Genomic DNA, 21620 nt, shown 5'->3' with positions numbered 1-21620 from the left:
AATATCTTCCTACCCGACCTCTCCGCTCTGCACAAGATCTACGTCTCTCATCCACACGCATTACTTGTTCACACTCAAAATTACAGGACTTTATCCGGGCTTCATCCACTCTGTGGAATGCCCTCCCACACACAGTAAGACTCGCCTCTAGTCTCCAAACCTTTAAATGTTCCCTGAAAACTCACCTCTTCAGACAAGCCTATCAAATTCCAGACCCACCCACATAACCTTCAGTGCTTCCCTATCTAATTACATCCTCTGTAGAGTATTCATAACATCACATATCTTGTCTTTCTTTAGTCTCACACCCTCCTGACACTTGGATAACTTTGTGGGGTATCATCATATAACCCATTAAGAACCTAGCAATCTGGTGGACCATTATGCAATAGGTAGCATCTATCCTTGTGTATCTATGCCTATTTCCCTATAGATTGTGAGCTTGCGAGCAGGGCCTTCCTACCTCTATGTCTGTCTGTTTTTACCCAGTTTTGTTCTATTACTGTTGTTCTAATTGTAAAGCGCAACGGAATATGCTGCGCTATATAAGAAACTGTTAATAAATAATAAATAAATAAAACACAGATTTGGAAATTGTGACACTATAATAAACTGAAGGACATGTTTAGTTGTTCGCTCGTTATTTTTTACTCACAACGGAGCGATTAGTCACTAATGCGCATGCGCAATGTCCGCAGTGCGACTGCGCCAAGTAAATTTGATATGCAGTTAGGATTTTTACTCACGGTTTTTTCTTTGTTCTGGTGATCGTAATGTGATTGACAGGAAGTGGGTGTTTCTGGGCGGAAACAGGCCGTTTTATGGGTGTGTGCGAAAAAACGCTACCGTTTCTGGGAAAAACGCGGGAGTGGCTGGAGAAATGGAGGAGTGTCTGGGCGAACGCTGGGTGCGTTTGTGACGTCAAACCAGGAACGACAAGCACTGAACTGATCGCAGATGCCGAGTAAGTCTGGAGCTACTCAGAAACTGCTAAGAGGTGTGTAATCGCAATTTTGAGAATCTTTCGTTCGCAATTTTAATATGCTAAGATTCACTCCCAGTAGGCGGCGGCTTAGCGTGTGCAAAGCTGCTAAAAGCAGCTTGCGAGCGAACAACTCTGAATGACCCCCATAGCACGAGCTTAGAAGACAATATTTATTCTCTTCTCTAGAAAGCTATATTAATAGACACATCCATAAATGTTTGTTCACATATATGGAAAGAACATGTATAAGAGATTCTGTGTGCAGTACAGCCAGCTTTGCCCTGCAATAGTTCTCAAGTAACCATCAAGTGAAAATCGCATGTGTCCTGTAGGGAAAATGTGTAACTATACATGGGTTGTGTCCTCTAACGACATTGCGGCATGGTTCATTTGTTGCCAACTATCACAGGAGAGTGTGACACATGTACAGTAAGTGGTCCCTAAGGGAAGCAGTGGTTACAGTGATCACAGGTTAATATGGCACATATATTCCTGCATTAGTATTTGACATTTTTACCAGTGAAAATGCAGATACATACATTCCTGTGAAAATTAGTGCACCCCTCTATAAATACATGTTTTACATATCATGACACGGTGAACAATCATCTAGTCTTCAACAGGTCAAACAATTGATCAATCTAATTTTATGAGAAATCAGCAAAAACACAATTTATTGAGTAGCAGCAGCGAGACCAGTGCCCGCAGCCATGCCGGCGTCCCCTCCTGCACCTCTAGCGCGAAATGCCGCCCGCCGCAGTGCTCCCACTGCTGCCCATCATAGGCGCACAGGGAGAAGCGCTTCCCCCGCTGCCCCTTGCGTAGCTGCCGGGCAGGAGACGCAGCTCCGGTACCACTTCACATGGAGCAGGAGACTGAGCATGCGCTTTGTTAGTGCCGGGCTCTCCACTTCTCATCTTCTCCCATCAGACACAGTGGTGGCTGCGGATGGCAATAATTGTGAGCACTACTGTTGTATCTATCACTAATGGGGGAATTAAATGTATCTGGCACTGCTGGGGGGGGGGTGGGGAGGGGCATTATTTGTGTATTTGCAACTGCTAGGGGGCATTAAGTGTGTCTCTGGCACTGTTGGGGAGGCATTACTTGTGTATCTGGCACTGTTGGGGGGCAGTATTTGTGTATCTGGAACTGCTGGGGGGTTTATTTGTGTATCTTGCACTGGTGGGGGGCATTATTTGTTTATCTGGCACTGCTGGGGGGCATTATTTTTGTATATGGCACTGCTGGGGGGCATTATTTGTGTATCTGGCACTGCTGGGGGGCATTATTTATGTATCTGGCACTGCTGGGAGGCATTATTTGTGTATCTGGCACTGCTGGGGGGCATTATTTGTGGATCTGGCACTGCTAGGGGCATTATGTGTGTATCTGGCACTGCTAGGGTGATTACTTGTGTATCTGGCACTGCTGGGGGGGCATTACTTGTGTATCTGGCACTGTTGGGGGGCAGTATTTGTGTATCTGGAACTGCTGGGGGCATTATTTGTTTATCTGACACTGCTGGGGGGCATTATTTGTGTATCTGGCACAGCTAGGGGCATTACTTGTGTATCTGGCACTGCTGGCGGGGGGCACTACTTGTGTATCTGGCAATGTTGGGGGCATTATTTGTGTATCTGGCAATGCTGGGGGGCATTATTTGTGTATCTGGCACTGTTGGGGGGCATTATTTGTGTATCTGGCACTGCAGGGGGGCATTATTTGTGTATCTGGCAATGCTGGGGGGCATTATTTATTTGTGTATCTGGCACTACTGGGGGGCATTATTTATGTATCTGGCACTGCTGGGGGGGGGCATTATTTGTGTATCTGGCAATGCTGGGGGGCATTATTTATTTGTGTATCTGGCACTGCTGGGGGGCATTATTCATGTATCTGGCAGTGCTGGGGGACATTATTTGTGTATCTGGCACTGCTGGGGGGCATTATTTGTGCATCTGGAACTGCTGGGGGGCATTAGTTGTGTATCTGGCACTGCAGGGGGCATTATTTATGTATCTGGCACTGCTGGGGGGCATTATTTGTGTATCTGGCACTGCTGTGGGGCATTATTTGTGTATCTGGCACTGCTGGGGGGCATTATTTGTGTATCTGGCAATGCTGGGGGGCATTATTTGTGTATCTGGCACTTCTGGGGGGCATTATTTGTGTATCTGGCACTGCAGGGGCATTATTTATGTATCTGGCACTGCTGGGGGGCATTATTTGTGTATCTGGCACTGCTGGGGGGCATTATTTGTGGATCTGGCACTGCTAGGGGCATTATTTGTGTATCTAGCACTGCTAGGGTGATTACTTGTGTATCTGGCACTGCTGGGGGGGGCATTACTTGTGTATCTGGCACTGTTGGGGGCAGTATTTGTGTATCTGGAACTGCTGGGGGCATTATTTGTTTACCTGGCACTGCTGGGGGGCATTATTTGTGTATCTGGCACAGCTAGAGGCATTACTTGTGTATCTGGCACTGCTGGGGGGGGGGGGGGCATTACTTGTGTATCTGGCACTGTTGGGGGCATTATTTGTGTATCTGGCAATGCTGGGGGGCATTATTTGTGTATCTGGCACTGCTGGGGGGCATTACTTGTGTATTTGGCACTGCTGGGGGGCATTATTTGTGTATCTGGCAATGCTGGGGGAGCATTATTTATTTGTGTATCTGGCACTACTGGGGGGCATTATTCATGTATCTGGCAGTGCTGGGGGACATTATTTATGTATCTGGCACTGCTGGGGGGGGCATTATTTGTGTATCTGGCAATGCTGGGGGGCATTATTTATTTGTGTATCTGGCACTGCTGGGGGGCATTATTCATGTATCTGGCAGTGCTGGGGGACATTATTTGTGTATCTGGCACTGCTGGGGGGCATTATTTGTGCATCTGGAACTGCTGGGGGGTATTAGTTGTGTATCTGGCACTGCAGGGGGCATTATTTATGTATCTGGCACTGCTGGGGGGCATTATTTGTGTATCTGGCACTGCTGTGGGGCATTATTTGTGTATCTGGCAATGCTGGGGGGCATTATTTGTGTATCTGGCAATGCTGGGGGGCATTATTTGTGTATCTGGCACTGCTGGGGGGGCATTATTTGTGTATCTGGCACTGCGGGGGGCATTACTTATGTATCTGGCACTGCTGGGGGGCATTATTTGTGTATCTGGCACTGCGGGGGGGGGCATTATTTGTGGATCTGGCACTGCTAGGGGCATTATTTGTGGATCTGGCACTGCTAGGGGCATTACTTGTGTATCTGGCACTGCTGGGGGGGCATTACTTGTATATCTGGCACTGCTGGGGGGCATTATTTGTGTATCTGGCACTGCTGGGGGGGGGCATTCTATGTGTATATGGCACTGCTGGGGGGCATTATTTGTGTATCTGGCACTGCTGGGGGGCATTATTTGTGTATCTGGCACTACTGATGGGCATTATTTGTGTATCTGGCACTGCTGGGGGCATAACATGTGTATCTGGCACTGCTGGGGGGCATTATTTGTGTATCTGGCACTGCGGGGGGGTTTATGTATCTGCCATTATTTGTGTATCTGGCACTGCTGGGGGGCATTATTTGTGGATCTGGCACTGCTAGGGGGCATTATTTGTGGATCTGGCAATGCTGGGGGGCATTATTTGTGTATCTGGCAATGCAGGGGGGGGGCATTACTTGTGTATCTGGCACTGTTGGGGGGCATTATTTGTGTATCTGGCAATGCTGGGGGGCATTATTTGTGTATCTGGCACTACTGGGGGGCATTATTTGTGGATCTGGCACTGTTCGGAGGCATTATTTGTGTATCTGGCACTGTTGGGGTGCATTATTTGTGTATCTGGCATCTGGCACTGTAGGGGGCATTATTTGTGTATCTGGCACTGCTGGTGGGGCATTACTTGTGTATCTGGTACTGCTGGTGGGGCATTACTTGTGTATCTGGCAATGCTGGGGGGCATTGTTTGTGTATCTGGTACAGCTGTGGGGGCATTATTTGTGTATCTGGCACTGTTCGGAGGCATTATTTGTGTATCTGGCACTGTTCGGAGGCATTATTTGTGTATCTGGCACTGTTGGGGTGCATTATTTGTGTATCTGGCACTGTAGGGGGCATTATTTGAGTATCTGGCACTGCTGGTGGGGCATTACTTGTGTATCTGGTACTGCTGGGGGGCATTACTGTTGCAAGGCCATGCCCACTTTTGTGAGACCACGCCCACTTTTCTGAGGCCACACCCACTTTTACAGGAATGCGCGCGCATTTAGGGGAGGGGGTAGCTCTTACAGAATTTTTATTTTCCAAAAGTGGCTCACACCCCAATTAAGGTTGGAGACCGCTGCTCTACAGCACATAATTCAAGCCACTGCTGCTTCCACTCAGAGGCTTCTCACTAAGCTGAAAGACATGATGGATATATCTCCTAGTTCTCTGGCTACAGTTCATGTGTACCCTATGACAGAATTCCTCTCCACTGTATCCTGTTCAGAGGCAGCGGATACTACTTATCTAGACTTTAACACAATTTCTGGATGTTGGAGGTAAGCTATAGCGGGTGGGGGGTTACTGGGGTGGTTTGTTTTTGAGGGGCTATTTTTATTTTTTATATGGATGCTTTGGCAAATGTCTTGTACTCTATTGGTCTATACTTGACAATGATGTATATTTACTCTGACAGATATATAGGTAATATGTACTCCCCTCATTATTATGTGGTTACGATGCCTGGGCTCATATGGCACCTGTGGGTCTCTACGTATTTTGGTATTGTGAGATACTTTATTTCTACTTAACCTTCTGTCCTGTGTCTACTTGATCTACTGTATATATATTGCTGTGTATTCTATAATCTGCCTAGTACACCTGCATTCATTGTTTCCAGTATTTTTTCTTTTCTTTTTTTTGGGGGGGGGGGGGGGGGGGTTGTTTGTTTTATTTGTGTTTCTGCAAAATGTAAACTTCCAATAAAAATTATTGTTTGTTTTTTTCTCTTACATCCTAGATGCTGTGGACTCAGTAAGGACCATGGGGTATAGACGGGCTCCGCAGGAGACATGGGCACTCTAAAGACTTTAGAATGGGTGTGCACTCGGTCCTCCCTCTATGCCCCTCCTCCAGACCCCAGTTAGATCCTGTGCCCAGAGGCGACTGGATGCAGTGCAGGGGAGCTCTACTGAGTTTCTCTGAAAAATACTTTTTGTTAAGTTTTTTTATTTTCATGGCAACAGGCTCCCTGCATCATGGGACTGAGGGGAGAGAAGCAGGCCTACTTAAATGATAGGCTATGCTTCTTAGGCTACTGGACACCATTAACTCCAGAGGGTCGGAAACGCAGGTCTCACCCTCGCCGTTCGTCCCGGAGCCGCGCCGCCGTCCTCCTCACAGAGCCGGAAGATAGAAGCCGGGTGAGTATTAAGAAGAAAGAAGACTTCAAAGACGGCAGAAGACTTCACATCTTCACTGAGGTAACGCGCAGCGGTAACGCTGCGCGCCATTGCTCCCACACATATACACACAGCGGGCACTGTAAGGGTGCAGGGCGCAGGGGGGGCGCCCTGGGCAGCAATATTAACCTCAAAGGACACTGGCAAATAGATTAGATACTGCAGAGGCGGTATATTGAAAAACCCCCGCCAGTATAAATAATTTGAGCGGGACCGAAGCTCGCTGGTGAGGGGGTGGAGCTTGATCCTCCAGCACTAACCAGCGCCATTTTCTCCACAGCACGCTGCAGAGAAGCTGGCTCCCCGGACTCTCCCCTGCTGAACACGGTTACAGAGGGCAAAAAAGAGGTGGGGGGGAGGGGGGCACATTTAATTGGCGCAGTGAGTGTATTTATATATTTATATAAAAGCGCTGTAGTAACTGGGATTTTATTCCAGTGTCCGGTGGCGCTGGGTGTGTGCTGGCATACTCTCTCTCTGTCTCTCCAAAGGGCCTTATTGGGGGACTGTCTCCATATAGATATATCCCTGAGTGTGTGGGGGTGTCAGTAAATGTGTGTCGACATGTCTGTAGCGGAAGGCTCATCTAAGGAGGAGGTGGAGCAGATGATTGTGGTGTCTCCGTCGGCAACGCCGACACCTGATCGGTTGGATATTTGGAATGTTTTAAATGCAAATGTGTCTTTATTACATAAGAGATTGGGCAAAGCAGAGTCCAGGGATAAAACAGGGAGTCAATCCATGGCTTTGACTGTGTCACAGGGCCCTTCATGGTCTCAGAAACGTCCCCTGTCCCAGGTAGCAGACACTGATACCGACACGGATTCTAACTCCAGTGTCGACTACGATGATAAGAGGTTACACCCAAGGGTAACCAAAAGTATTCATTATATGATTATTGCAATAAAAGATGTTTTGCATATCACAGATGACCCCTCTGTCCCTGACACGACGGTATGCATGTTTAAAGAAAAGAAACCTGAGGTAACCTTTCCCCCATCTCATGAGCTGAACGCGTTATTTGAAAAAGCTTGGGAAACGCCAGACAAGAAACTGCAGATTCCCAATAGAATTCTTATGGCGTATCCTTTCCCTGCACAGGACAGGTTATGGTGGGAATCCTCACCCAGGGTGGACAAAGCTTTAACGCGCTTGTCCAAAAAGGTGGCGCTACCGTCTCCAGACACGGCAGCCCTCAAGGATCCTGCTGATTGCACACAGGAAACTACCTTAAAATCAATTTATGCACATATGGGTGCCTTGCTCAGAACGGCAATAGCGTCGGCTTGGGTTTGTAGCGCTGTAGCAGCTTGGGCAGATACCTTGTCAGCTGACATTGATACCCTAGATAGGGATAGCATTTTATTGACCTTGGGTCACATTAAAGACGCAGTCTTATATATGAGAGACGCTTCGAGAGACGTTGGACTGTTAGGTTCAAGAGTCAATGCCATGGCGATTTCTGCTAGGCGAGCCCTGTGGACCCGCCAATGGACAGGTGATGCCGACTCAAAGAGACATATGGAAGTTTTGCCTTACAAGGGTGAGGTTTTATTTGGGGAAGGTCTCGCGGACCTGGTTTCCACAGCTACTGCGGGTAAATCTACTTTTTTACCTTATGTTCCCCCACAGCAAAAGAAAACACAACAATATCAGATGCAGTTCTTTCGGTCCCATAAGTCCAGAAGAGGTCGGGGCTCTTCCTTCCTCGCCAGAGGTAAGGGTAGAGGGAAAATAATGCCTGCTACGGCTAGTTCCCAGGAGCAGAAGTCCTCTCCGACTTCTACTAAATCCACCGCATGACGCTGGGGCTCCACTGAGGGAGTCCGCGCCGGTGGAGGCACGTCTTCGACTCTTCAGCCACGTCTGGGTTCAATCAGACGTGGATCCTTGGGCGATGGAAATTGTATCCCAAGACTACAAGCTAGAATTCGAAAAGGTGACTCCGCGCCGATTTTTCAAATCAGCTTTACCAGCTTTTCCCCCAGAGAGGGAGATAGTTTTAGCTGCAATTCAAAAGCTGTATCAACAGCAAGTGATTGTCAAGGTTCCCCTAGTTCAACAGGGGAAGGGGTACTATCCAACCCTGTTTGTGGTTCTGAAACCGGATGGCTCAGTCAGGCCCATTCTAAATCTAAAATCCCTAAACCTGTACTTGAAAAAGTTCAAATTCAAGATGGAATCGCTCCGGGCAGTTATCTCCAGCCTGGAAGGGGGGGATTTTATGGTGTCACTAGACATAAAGGATGCATACCTTCATGTCCCCATATATCCCCCTCATCAGGCGTGCCTGAGATTCGCTGTACAGGACTGTCATTACCAGTTTCAGATGTTGCTGTTTGGGCTTTCCACGGCACCGAGGATTTTCACCAAGGTAATGGCGGAAATTATGGTGCTCCTGCGCAGGCAGGGAGTCACAATTATCCCGTACTTGGACGATCTCCTGATAAAAGCGAGATCGAGAGATCAGTTGCTGAAAAGCGTGTCGCTTTTCCTGAGAGTTCTGCAGCAGCATGGCTGGATTCTAAATCTACCAAAGTCACAGTTGGTTCCAACGACTCGGCTATCTTTCCTAGGCATGATTCTGGACACGGAACAAAAGAGGGTTTTTCTCCCAATGGAAAAAGCCCAGGAACTCCAGAACATGGTCAGAGACCTGTTAAAACCAAAAAGAATGTCAGTCAATCAATGCACTCGAGTACTGGGAAAAATGGTGGTGACCTACGAGGCCATCCCCTTCGGCAGGTTTCATGTGAGGACATTTCAGTGGGACCTTCTGGACAAGTGGTCCGGGTCTCATCTTCAAATTCATCAGAAAATAAGCCTGTCCACCAGGGCCAGGGTGTCTCTCCTGTGGTGGCTGCAGAGTGCTCACCTTCTAGAGGGTCGCAGGTTCGGCATTCAAGACTGGGTTCTGGTGACCACGGATGCGAGACTCCGAGGATGGGGAGCAGTCACACAAGGAAGACATTTTCAGGGACTATGGTCAAGCCAGGAGGCTTGTCTACACATCAACATGCTGGAATTAAGGGCCATATACAATGGCCTACGACAAGCGAGAATCTTCTTTGCGACCTACCGGTTCTGATTCAATCAGACGTCACAGCCGTGGCTCATGTAAACCGCAAAGGCGGGACAAGGAGCAGAGTGGCAATGGCGCAAGCCACCAGGATTCTTCGCTGGGCGGAAAATCACGTAAGCACTCGGTCAGCAGTCTTCATTCCGGGAGTGGACAACTGGGAAGCAGACTTCCTCAGCAGACACGATCTCCATCCAGGAGGGTGGGGACTTCATCAAGAAGTTTTTGCAGAGATAACAAGTCTTTGGGGACTTCCTCAAATAGACATGATGGTGTCACGCCTCAACAAGAAGCTTCGGAGGTATTGTGCCACGTCTCGGGACCCTCAGGCAGTAGCGGTAGACACCCTCGTGACACCATGGGGGTTTCAGTCGGTCTATGTGTTCCCTCCTCTTCCTCTCATCTCAAAAATATTGAAAATCATAAGACGAAAAAGAGTGCAGACAATAATCATTGTTCCAGATTGGCCTTAAAGGGCCTGGTATTCAGATCTTCAGGAGATGTTCACAGAAGATCCATGGCCTCTTCCTCTAAAGGAGGACCTGTTGCAGCAGGGGCCCTGCGTGTTCCAAGACTTACCGCAGTTACGTTTGACAGCATGGCGGTTGAACACCGAATCCTAGCTGGAAAAGGTATTCCGGAGGAAGTCATCCCTACTCTGATAAGGGCTAGGAAGGAGGTGATGGTCAAACATTATCACAGTATCTGGAGGAAGTATGTATCTTGGTGTGAAGCCAAGAATGTGTCACGGTCCGGCAGATCGGGTTCCTGGACCAGCGGTACTTACCTGTCCGGACGCTCTGGCGCGGTCCCTCCGGTGGGGGTGCGGGCTGCTGGCGAGAGGCACGACTTGCAGGCATATCTGGGAGGAGAGATCTCAGAGGCAGCAGCAAACGTTTGTGCAGCTTCCAGCGGCAGAGGTATGGGATGGGCGTTGCCGCCTTGGAAGGATCAGCTAATCTAAAACACTCAGTCACCCGCAAGGTTTGCAAAACCAATGGGAAACAGTCTGCAGGTATAAATCTGGGGATTTCTGGGTAAGAAATCACCAGTGCAACGTCTCTCACACAGTACTGTGTGTGTCAATCTGTGCTCCACAGCCTTGCATCTACAGCATTCTGTTCAAGTTTCTCTGCAAGTTCCTAGAATTCCAGGCTTCTTCACTTCACTGACTGAATCCTCAGTTCTCAGCTCCAGCATAATCCTCTCAGAAGTCCTATGAAAAAGACTTTTATCCAGCCTGCCCGGTTTATCCTGTAGAAAGCTACCGACACCGAAACCCAAGCCACAACTCCGGATATTCAAGATCCAAGCCCCGTGACAGTTTGCACTGGCCCAATGGATCCGGAGGGAGCGCAAGGTTCCGGTACGGACCTTCTACAGAGTATCGCTTCTCGTCTCGGGAGTCTGGAGGAGTCCCAGCATCAGTTGGCGCAATTTTTCAAGGTATATCTACTCGGCAAGATTCCATGCAGGTCGACATCGCCAACATGGCCGCCAGTCGACGAACTGAACCTCAACAAGTTGCGCCTCCTCCAGTGCCGATGGTTGCGTCACCCTCTTCCTTACGCTTACCCACGACCACTAAGTTCGACGGGAACCCGAAGATGTGTCGTGGGTTCTTGAATCAGTGTGATATTCATTACTCTCTGCAGCCTTTCAACTTCCCGTCCCAGAAAGCTAAAGTTGCTTATATAGTATCTCTCCTGGCAGGCTCTGCTCTGGACTGGGTGTCACCTCTGTGGGAAAGGGCCGATCCCCTACTTGATAATTACTCTGAATTCCGAGTCTCCTTCCGGAAGATTTTTTACGAACCCGGAAGGACCACATCGGCTTCTATTGAGATAATGCGTCTCCGGCAAGGGAACCGGACCGTCGGTCAGTACGCAGTACAGTTTCAGACCTATGCCTCTGAACTCCGGTGGAACGAGGAAGCATTAGTAGCCGCCTTCTGGAGTGGTCTAGCACAGAAAATTAAGGATGAACTGGCTACTAAGGACTTACCACCCAAGTTGGACGATCTGATTTCCCTGTGTACCAAGGTGGATCTGCGCTTCCGAGAGCGACAATTGCAAAAGAATCGAGGGGAACGTCCGAGATTCTATCCTCTGCCACCTCCTTCTACCTCTCCACCTGAGGTGACTCAAGATGAGCCTATGCAAGTTAATAGGGCTCGCCTCACGCCTGACGAACGTCAAAGGAGACGCAGGGAGAACTTGTGTCTGTATTGCGGAGCTTCCGGCCGTGGAGACACTAGGTTAGGAGTGTTGAATTCGTCTCCATCTCACTCTGAACCAGCCTTTGAAGTTACCTTGACCTTCCCGCAGGGTCCTAAAAATTTCCATTCTCTTCTAGATTCGGGAGCCGCTGGGAATTTCGTCACAGCAGATGTGGTGCAGCAATTTCAGATACCTACAGTCAAGCTTCCTCGTCCGATTTCTCTTTCCGCTGTGGACGGTAGCAGAATATCCAGTGGAATTGTCACCCAACAGATTCTCCCTCTTCAGTTATGTGTAGGAGCACTCCATAAGGAGTTACTTAATTTCTTAGTTATTCCAAAGGCTACTCATGATATTGTTTTAGGGCTTCCTTGGCTCCAGAGGCACAACCCAAGAATTAATTGGGAAAATATGCAAGTTTTGGCTTGGGGAGAGACCTGTTCCAGTTCCTTTAGCAAGCAAGCAGCAGAGGTTCTTCCTCCTCACAGATCCTGGGACTGTCCTATTGATCTTCTACCTTGGAAAACACCTCCTAGGGGGCGAGTATACACTCTCTCGGCTCCTGAGACAGAATCCATGTCGGAGTACATTAAGGAAAATCTGGCCAGAGGGTTCATCCGACCTTCCACGTCCCCGGCCGGTGCAGGGTTTTTCTTTGTACAGAAAAAAGATGGAGGTCTTCGCCCTTGCATCGATTACCGGGGTTTAAATGAAATAACAATCAGAAATCGTTACCCATTACCCCTGATCTCGGAGCTTTTTGATCGAGTTAAGGGTGCTTCAATCTTCTCCAAATTAGATCTCAGAGGAGCATATAATCTGATCCGGATTAGAGCGGGTGATGAGTGGAAAACGGCCTTTAACACTCGAGATGGGCATTTCGAGTATCAAATTATGCCCTTCAGTCTTAGTAATGCGCCAGCTGTTTTCCAGAACTTTGTAAATTAAATCTTTAGAGATCTACTGTATAAATCGGTCGTAGTACATCTAGATGACATCTTGATTTTCTCGTCTTCTATGAAAGACCATCGTTTGCAAATTAAAGAGGTGCTTAAGAGACTGAGGCAACACCACTTATACTGCAAGCTTGAAAAATGTGTTTTCGAACAGCCTTCTATGCCTTTCCTGGGGTACATAATTTCAGGCTCTGGGTTGGAGATGGACCCAGCCAAGGTACAAGCAATCCTCAATTGGCCCAAACCCAACACTCTTAAATCTATACAGCGATTCTTGGGCTTTGCAAACTTATATCGAAGATTTATCAAGGGATTCTCTGCTATAGTGGCTCCTATCACCGCTCTTACCCGGAAGGAGGCTAATCCGAGGGAATGGTCACCAGCGGCTGAAGCAGCGTTCCTACACTTGAAACAGGCCTTCACTACGGCTCCGGTTCTAAGGCAACCTGATACAAACAAAGCCTTTGTATTGGAGGTTGACGTTTCTGTCGACGCTGTGGGAGCAGTCCTCTCCCAGAGGTCGGAGAATAACAAGTTGCATCCATGCGGATTCTTTTCCAAAAAATTTCTTTCAGCGGAGAAGAATTATACTATAGGGGAGCAAGAACTTTTGACCGTAAAGTTAGCTCTAGAAGAGTGGCGGTATCTCTTGGAGGGAGCCAAATTCCCCATCTCTATTTTCACTGATCATAAGAACCTAATCTTCCTCAGGAATATCCAGTGTCTGAACCCTCGCTTAGCTCGGTGGGCTATGTTCTTCACCAGATTCAACTTTGTTCTTACTTTTAGACCCGGGGCTCAAAACCAAAAAGCAGATGCTCTCTCCCGGTCCTACTCCTCAGATGACTCTAAGGACTCACCTCCTCCTCAGCCGGTATAAGAGACTCGAAATTTTGCTTCAACTAAGATTCAACCCCCAGTGGGGAGGGTGTTCGTTCCTCTCTCTCTCCGGAAGAGGTTGTTATCCTGGGCTCATTCTTCACGGTTTTACAGTCATGCTGGAGTCCACAAGACAACAGAATTTATTCAGCGCTCTTATTGGTGGCCTTCTTTAAAGTCTGCTGTCTCTACCTTCATTGCCTCCTGTACCAAATGTGCACAACACAAGATCCTTCGACAACGTCCCGTTGGGCAATTGTCTCCGTTAGCTGTTCCCAAGTTGCCTTGGACACATCTTTCTATGGACTTTGTCACAGATTTACCCGCCTCTAAAGGGTACACAACCATTTGGGTAGTTATCGATCGCTTCTCCAAGATGGCTCGATTTGTACCCCTCAAGGGTCTTCCTTCGGCACCTGAATTAGCACAGCTCTTCATCTCAGAAATCTTCAGATTCCATGTTCTGCCAACCGAGATAGTTTCAGATCGCGGAGTCCAGTTCATGGCCAGGTTTTGGAGAGCTCTCTGCACAGCTTTACAAATTCAACTAAAATTTTCGACAGCGTATCATCCTCAGACCAACGGGAGCACGGAAAGAGTCAACCAGGATTTGGAGACCTTCCTCAGAATTCATGTCTCGTCCTCCCAGGACGACTGGTTCGAACATCTGCCATGGGCAGAATTTGCTTATAACAATTCCTACCACTCTTCCACAGGTCATACTCCCTTATTTACAGTATATGGGTTACATCCCCGGGTTCCTCAGTTCTTGGCTCTACCCAATCTGGATCTTCCTGCAGTACAAAAAACTTTTAAGGAACTCTCCAGAATTTGGAAAATAGTTCATCAAAATCTACGAAAGACATCCATCCATTATAAATTCTGGGCGGACAAGAAAAGAAGAATTGCACTTAAAATATCTGTAGGTGATCAAGTTTGGCTCTCAACTCGTAACTTGAGGTTACGTGTTCCATCTATGAAATTTGTTCCTCGCTACATCGGTCCCTTCCCAGTGGAACAGGTGATCAGCCCAGTAACTTACAAACTTAAGTTACCTTCGTCTTTAAGAGTCTTCCCAACCTTCCATATCTCGCTTCTAAAACCCCTAATTTTAAACAAGTTCTGCAAAATTCTTCCCCGTTCTCCAAGAGTGGTCACAGACCGCGGGGTCGAATTCGAGGTAAAGAAGGTCCTTGATTCACGGATGCGACACGGTCGTCTACAATATCTCCTGGACTGGAAGGGGTATGGTCCTGAAGAGCGTTCTTGGGAGGATCCATCAGATATACACGCCCCCTGCATTGCTTCACAAGTTTCATGAAGAGAATCCTAGCAAGCCTGGTGGCTGTCCAGTGGCCATCCCTAAAAGGGGGGGTAATGTCACGGTCCGGCGGATCGGGTTCCGGGACCAGCGGTACTTACCTGTCCGGACGCTCTGGCGCGGTCCCTCCGGTGGGGGTGCGGGCTGCTGGCGAGGGGCACAACTTGCAGGCATATCTGGGAGGAGAGGTCTCAGAGGCAGCAGCAAACGTTTGTGCAGCTTCCAGCGGCAGAGGTATGGGATGGGCGTCGCCGCCTTGGAAGGATCAGCTAATCTAAAACACTCAGTCACCTGCAAGGTTTGAAAAAACCAATGGGAAATAGTCTGCAGGTATAAATCTGGGGATTTCTGGGTAAGAAATCGCCAGTGCAACGTCTCTCACACAGTACTGTGTGTGTGTGTGTGTGTGTGTGTGTGTGTGTGTGTGTGTGTGTGTGTGTGTGTGAATCTGCGCTCCACAGCCTTGAATCTACAGCATTCTGTTCCAGTTTCTCTGCAAGTTCCTAGAATTCCCGGCTTCTTCTCTTCACTGACTGAATCCTCAGTTCTCAGCTCCAGCATAATCCTCTCAGAAGTCCTATGAAAAAGACTTTTATCCAGCCTGCCCGGTTTATCCTGTGGAAAGCTACCGACACCGAAACACAAGCCACAACTCCGGATATTCAAGATCCAAGCCCCGTGACAGAATGCTCCTACGGAAGATTTCCACCTGGGCCATTTTCTCTACTTTCTACAGACAGGAGTGGATATGGGCCTGAAGTTAGGCTCCATTAAGGTACAGATTTCGGCCCTGTCTATATTCTTTCAGAAGGAATTGGCTTCTCTCCCAGAAGTCCAGACTTTTGTAAAGGGAGTGCTGCACATCCAGCCTCCTTTTGTGCCCCCAGTGGCACCATGGGACCTTAACGAGGTGTTACGGTTCCTAAAATCTCACTGGTTTGAACCTCTTCAAATGGTTGAATTAAAATTTCTCAATTGGAAGGTGGTCATGTTGTTGGCCTTGGCATCTGCAAGGCGGGTGTCCGAATTGGCGGCTTTGTCTCACAAAAGCCCCTATCTGATTTTCCATGTGGATAGAGCTGAGTTGAGGACTCGTCCTCAATTTTTGCCTAAGGTGGTTTCATAGTTTCATATGAACCAACCTATTGTGGTGCCGGTGGCTACGGGAGACTTGGAGGATTCCAAGTCCCTTGATGTAGTCAGGGCCTTAAAAATTTACGTAGCCAGGACGGCTCGGGTTAGGAAAACAGAGGCACTGTTTGTCCTGTATGCAGCCAACAAGGTTGGCGCTACTGCTTCTAAGCAGACTATTACTCGCTGGATCTGTAACACGATTCAGCAGGCTCATTCTGCGGCTAGATTGTCGTTACCAAATTCGGTAAAGGCCCATTCCACTAGGAAGGTGGGCTCTTCTTGGGCGGCTGCCCGAGGCGTCTCGGCTTTACAGCTTTGCCGAGCACCTACTTGGTTGGGTTCAAACACTTTTGACAAAATTCTGCAAGTTTGATACCCTGGCTGATGAGGACCTCATGTTTGCTCAATCGGTGCTGCAGAGTCATCCGCACTCTCCCGCCCAGTCTGGAGCTTTGGTATAATCCCCTTGGTCCTTACGGAGTCCCCAGCATCCTCTAGGACGTAAGAGAAAATAAGATTTTTAAACCTACCGGTACATCTTTTTCTCCTAGTCCGTAGAGGATGCTGGGCGCCCATCCCAGTGCGGACATATTTCTGCAAGGCTTGTATATAGTTGTTGCTTACATAAGGGTTATGTTACAGTTAAGATCAGTCTTGGCTGATGCTGTTTTGTTCATACTGTTAATTGGTTGCGTATATTCCATGTTATACAGTGTGGATGGTGTGGGTTGGTATGAATCTTGCCCTTAGATTAACAAAAATCCTTTCCTCGTACTGTCCGTCTCCTCTGGGCACAGTTTCTCTAACTGAGGTCTGGAGGAGGGGCATAGAGGGAGAAGCCAGTGCACACCCATTCTAAAGTCTTTAGAGTGCCCATGTCTCCTGCGGAGCCCGTCTATACCCCATGGTCTTTACGGAGTCCCCAGCATCCTCTACGGACTAGGAGAAGAAGATTTACCAGTAGGTTTAAAATCTTATTTTTTAAAATATAACACAAGAACATCATACTAGCCATCCTGAAAGGTGGTGGAGCAGTAATGATGTCCTTGCATTTATTTTGTAAACCACAAACTTCTTTTGATATAAGAGTATTCTAAAGGAAAATGTGAGGCCATTGGTCTGACAAATGAAACTTACCTGATATTGGCCGAGGACAATCATTCCTAGCACATCAGCAACAATCCATATTTTGCAATGACCATGTCAAAGTACAGCTCTCAAAACCATTGGCATGCTCTTTTGGGCCCCATTTTTGCTGTGCGGTAAATTACCACCAGCAATAGGATATAACCCTTTGTCTTGTTATGTAAAACCTCAGATTTGAAATACGGGGTACTTTCGAGTTAGCAGGACTGCACTTCCAAAATCAGAAAAACATTTATGATTGTGCAATAAAGAAATTACAAGTCACCGTTATGAATGTAGTCAAAATAACCCCACACCCTGATCACAGTATCACATCATATCAAATAAGCAGTGTAAGTATGTACTACTTACCCTGCATCCGAACCATTGCCACAGAGTATTGGATCAATCGCTCCATGAACTGTGTAAAAGTTTGCTGAAAATTGTAAAGACAAAACAAATGAAAGTAACTTACAATCAGTTATACAATATATACAATGTACAATAAGCGGCAAAACAATATACATGTAGGTTTACCTAATATACAATAAAACATTTCAACCTAATGCAATCCAATATATTATACATTAAGGGGGTATCCAATTTGCCCCAAAAGTTTTTCGCCTGTGAAAATTGTTATTTTTTTACATTTGTGCCGATTTTTTCTCCTTATACAATATTTTTTTTTTTATTTCAGATGAAAATGTTCGATTTTCATCCGAAAAAACACATAGGACCTGAGATAAGTTCCCGGACCTACAATATAGGTATTTTGTGAAAAAAACCTTGGCTCTTTGGGCTGGTTATCAATAACTGCCAGCGGTCGGGGCTAACTGGATAGCCCAAGGGGAGATTAATAGCTGTGGTAAAATACTGAGACTAAATGAATACACCACTAAGTCAGTGCTTCCCAACCTCGTTCTTCAAAGCACACTAAGGGGTATAGTTACTAAAGAGCAGGTTTTCAAATGTGGAGATGTTGCCCATAGCAACCAATCATATTCATCTTATAATTTATCTAGCACCTTCTAGATCTTTAAGATAATAGCCAGACTTTGATTGGTTGTTATGGGCAACAACTCCACATAAACGTGCACCTGAGTAAATATACCCCTAACAGTCCAGATTTTAGTTGATATCCATGCTTTAACACAGCTGGTTAAACCAAAATAACTGAGGTACTAATTAAGTCACCTGTGCTCAAGTATGGCTATTCTTAAAACCTGGACTTTTAGTGTGCCTTGAGGACCGTGGTTGGGAACCCATACCCTAGATATATGAAAAAATTCAACAATATTATGACAGTGATTGAAATACTAATTTTAAATGTAATATTTATATTAAAATTGCTATCTAATATTTATATTACAATCTAATATTTATATTAAAATTGCTAAGACTATTTCTAATTCTAACATTAATATTAAAAATTAATATTAAATATAATTAAAATTAAATACAAGTAAATACAAACATTATTAATAATGTATTCATAGGATTCAATGCTAAAAGTTTGACTTCTTATCATTATCACCAGAAGTTCTGTATCACAATATAACAACATAATTATATAAACAAGAGGCAAAGGAGGATCATGGAACCACAAGCCTGATCCAATAGTCTCCTTGCAGACTGGCAGCAGACAGCCGAGTTGTGGCCAGTATACACAAGTTACTTCTTCCTATCTTATCTAGCAGTCTGTTCAGAGTAGCAACAAATACAAGCATAACAATACAGCACAAGATAATGTATACAAATGTAATATAAAAGGCACCAAAATACATACTGTCATTGTTAATGTATTCATCAAAGTCAAAACCTTTGCTGCCATTGGCCAAATATTGTTCGTCCATGTTGATTGGCCAAACAACACACTTCCGCTTTAAATGACCCATGAAAAGCTGTAGACCGATTAAAGCAAAGACACTGAGGCAAAACACTGTCAAAATCATTACATCCGACAATTTCTTCACAGACTGTATAAGGGCACCCACAATGGTCTTCAGACCTGCAGAACGAAATCAACACAGTTTTTAATCCTACAAATGTAAGGTTTAACAGACATAGGACTATCTATGATTATAGTATAAATATTTTTATATGTTATAAATTGAGTTTTATGTCCATTTCATCTATAGTTTAAATTAATGATGAGAGTGGGGGCAACAGAAACATCTCACCTTATGTGTGAAGCGTTGTTTTACATTGCACAAAGTACTGTACATCTAGAGTGGTCTTTCTCCTCTAATGTGCAACTGAAAGGCATACACAATGAGGCCCAATCTGTACCAACTCTGAGCTGGAGGATTTTAAAGGGTCTATTTAACATGCTGCAGCGGTAACTAACATTGTGTATCACCACTTATTGCAGCAATACAGGACATCTTAATGCAGCCACAGCAAAAACCCCATTTCTAAACAGAGGATTCTCACTCTTACCAGCAGCTTAACGCTGCCAGCAATAAGTTCCGGTAATATGCACATGTGTGACCAGCAGCCAAGCATTAACATAGAGATCTGACCACAGGAGAGTCAGCAAAACCTCTATGGACTTTTTGGTCCCTCATTGTTGAGTATGATTAATGCCATCCTGAGATTTGCTTTTGCTACTTGTTATATAGGACGGCAGTATGTATTGCAAAATAAGTTATGACTGTAGATATCGCTCATTAAATTGCAAGAAAATTAGATAAGCTCTTTCTCTTATCTCAGCTTCATAAATAGACCCCTAAGATTTTTCTTTAGGCTCTGTGCTTTCCCTAAAAATTGCCAGTTTCATCCCTCAATAATCTAGTTCTGCAAACTGAAAAATAATTTTGCGCAGCTCTACGAAACTAGACTCACTGATGCGCCCATACCTTATTTACAAGGAACACACCATCACTATGCCCAATAGTTTCCATCTGCTGCACAATCTTCTGCTTTATGGCCCTATCTGGCCTTATTTATCAATTACTATACACCGCTTACAGGGGCTCCCACAAATATTAAGTTTTACCTGAATGAATGTATGGGGGACCACAGCAGATATTGGAGAGGTTTCTTTGGGGGCTGCTTTATTGCAGAATTTACCAAGCTTGGAATGCAAAGCATTCCGGAGCTTGGAACTATAACTAATGCCATCTTCGCATTTTAGAAGCCATTGTAGCCTATAAGATACTCTTTGCAGAAATGACTGCGGATGCACCGTCATTGCGAAAGGAGGAATCCTATGAATCCCTTTCAGGCAATGACCGTGCATGTGCAGCATTGTCGTGGGGTCATGAAGATGCGATGTTGTTGCATTAGCAATCACTTCCCTTCTTACGGCAGGGTCGGGGTCCTTTTTGGAGCCCCTGTCCCAGCAGGTGATGATTAATTCATCTATTCATTACTACAGCAGGTGATTATTGATACATTCATGTAGTCCTTAATATCATATTTCCTCGATAAGTGGCAGTATGAAATTTTAATAATTGGGTCTAGAACCCAATAATTAATATATATGCCCCTTGGTCTTTTCTGAACGCCTCATAACAAAAAAGTTTACTGCTAAATACAAAATAACAACTACTGCAGTAAAATAACTGCAAGTTGTAATTGAGAACAGATTAATAGATAAATCATATAATTATAAGTCGGCAAAAGAAACTATATAATATTTTTAGAACATGCCAAGTTTCCTCCAACTCCTCCTAAGTTTGGCGCCACTTTGTACAGGCATTTACCATCGCTGTCTGCAATATACCCTACTGGACAGGTTTATAGGAAAGAAATGTGGAAGAAAATGCTGCAAAGACACAAGATAGATACTGTAGGCATTGGTATCAAAGCTATCCTATTAGTGGTGATGCTACATGTGCGCACAGCATAAGCAAAACATGCGCATACTGTAAGTTAAAACATGCTAATTTAAAGATAAAGCATAGCTCTAGTTCTAATTGATCCAATACATCTATAGACAAATAATGGCAAAAAATAGTGATTGAAGAAAAGGACAATGAATGTTTCCTGTAATAAATGAATAACCTTAATCTGTATACAGGTAAGAGACTGATCTTTATGGAAACAGGCTGGAGCAATGCACACGGTCCTCTTACTATAGCAGATTGTAGCGCATGCTCTATCCTATTCTGTTGTCATCCCTGTAAAGAGCACATTTGTGCACTACAACAGCATCCGTCCACAGAGATCAGTAATTTCTATATGCGTGTCTGTGATCTGTCTCTTCCCATTCACCTACTATAAACAGAATGGAGAAGAGAAGTGTGTAAATCACACACATTTGTAATTATTTTCAGCATTCAAATCAACAATAAAACAAACTGTACCAATCATTTTAAAGAAATAAAATAATAACATGGGGCAGACAGCACAGATGTCACACAATCAACAATCAATAGCAACCAATTAGAATTTGGCTTTCATCCTTCTAGTGCAAGTGTATCTTGGATTCATTTGGTATCAGTACCTCTGCTTTTTGTAAAG

At 45.7% G+C, this 21620-nt stretch overlaps 1 protein-coding gene across 4 annotated transcripts in view; it reads right to left on the bottom strand.

Annotated features, from left to right (window-relative positions):
- SCN8A (sodium voltage-gated channel alpha subunit 8) overlaps window positions 1-21620 on the bottom strand; it is a 369246-nt gene that overhangs the window by 106671 nt on the left and 240955 nt on the right. For all 4 annotated transcript variants that reach the window (XM_063952263.1, XM_063952260.1, XM_063952259.1 and 1 more), the window contains 2 exons: window positions 18940-19161; window positions 17526-17589 (listed from right to left, as the gene is read on the bottom strand). In XM_063952263.1, coding sequence (XP_063808333.1) covers window positions 17526-17589; window positions 18940-19161 — 286 coding nt within the window. The remainder of the gene's footprint in view (window positions 1-17525; window positions 17590-18939; window positions 19162-21620) is intronic.

This window comes from Pseudophryne corroboree, chromosome 2 (genome assembly GCF_028390025.1).
Source record: "Pseudophryne corroboree isolate aPseCor3 chromosome 2, aPseCor3.hap2, whole genome shotgun sequence".
Lineage (NCBI taxonomy): Eukaryota > Metazoa > Chordata > Amphibia > Anura > Myobatrachidae > Pseudophryne > Pseudophryne corroboree.
Note: the sequence above shows the minus strand (reverse complement) of the source record. Positions and strands in the feature narration are given on the sequence as shown.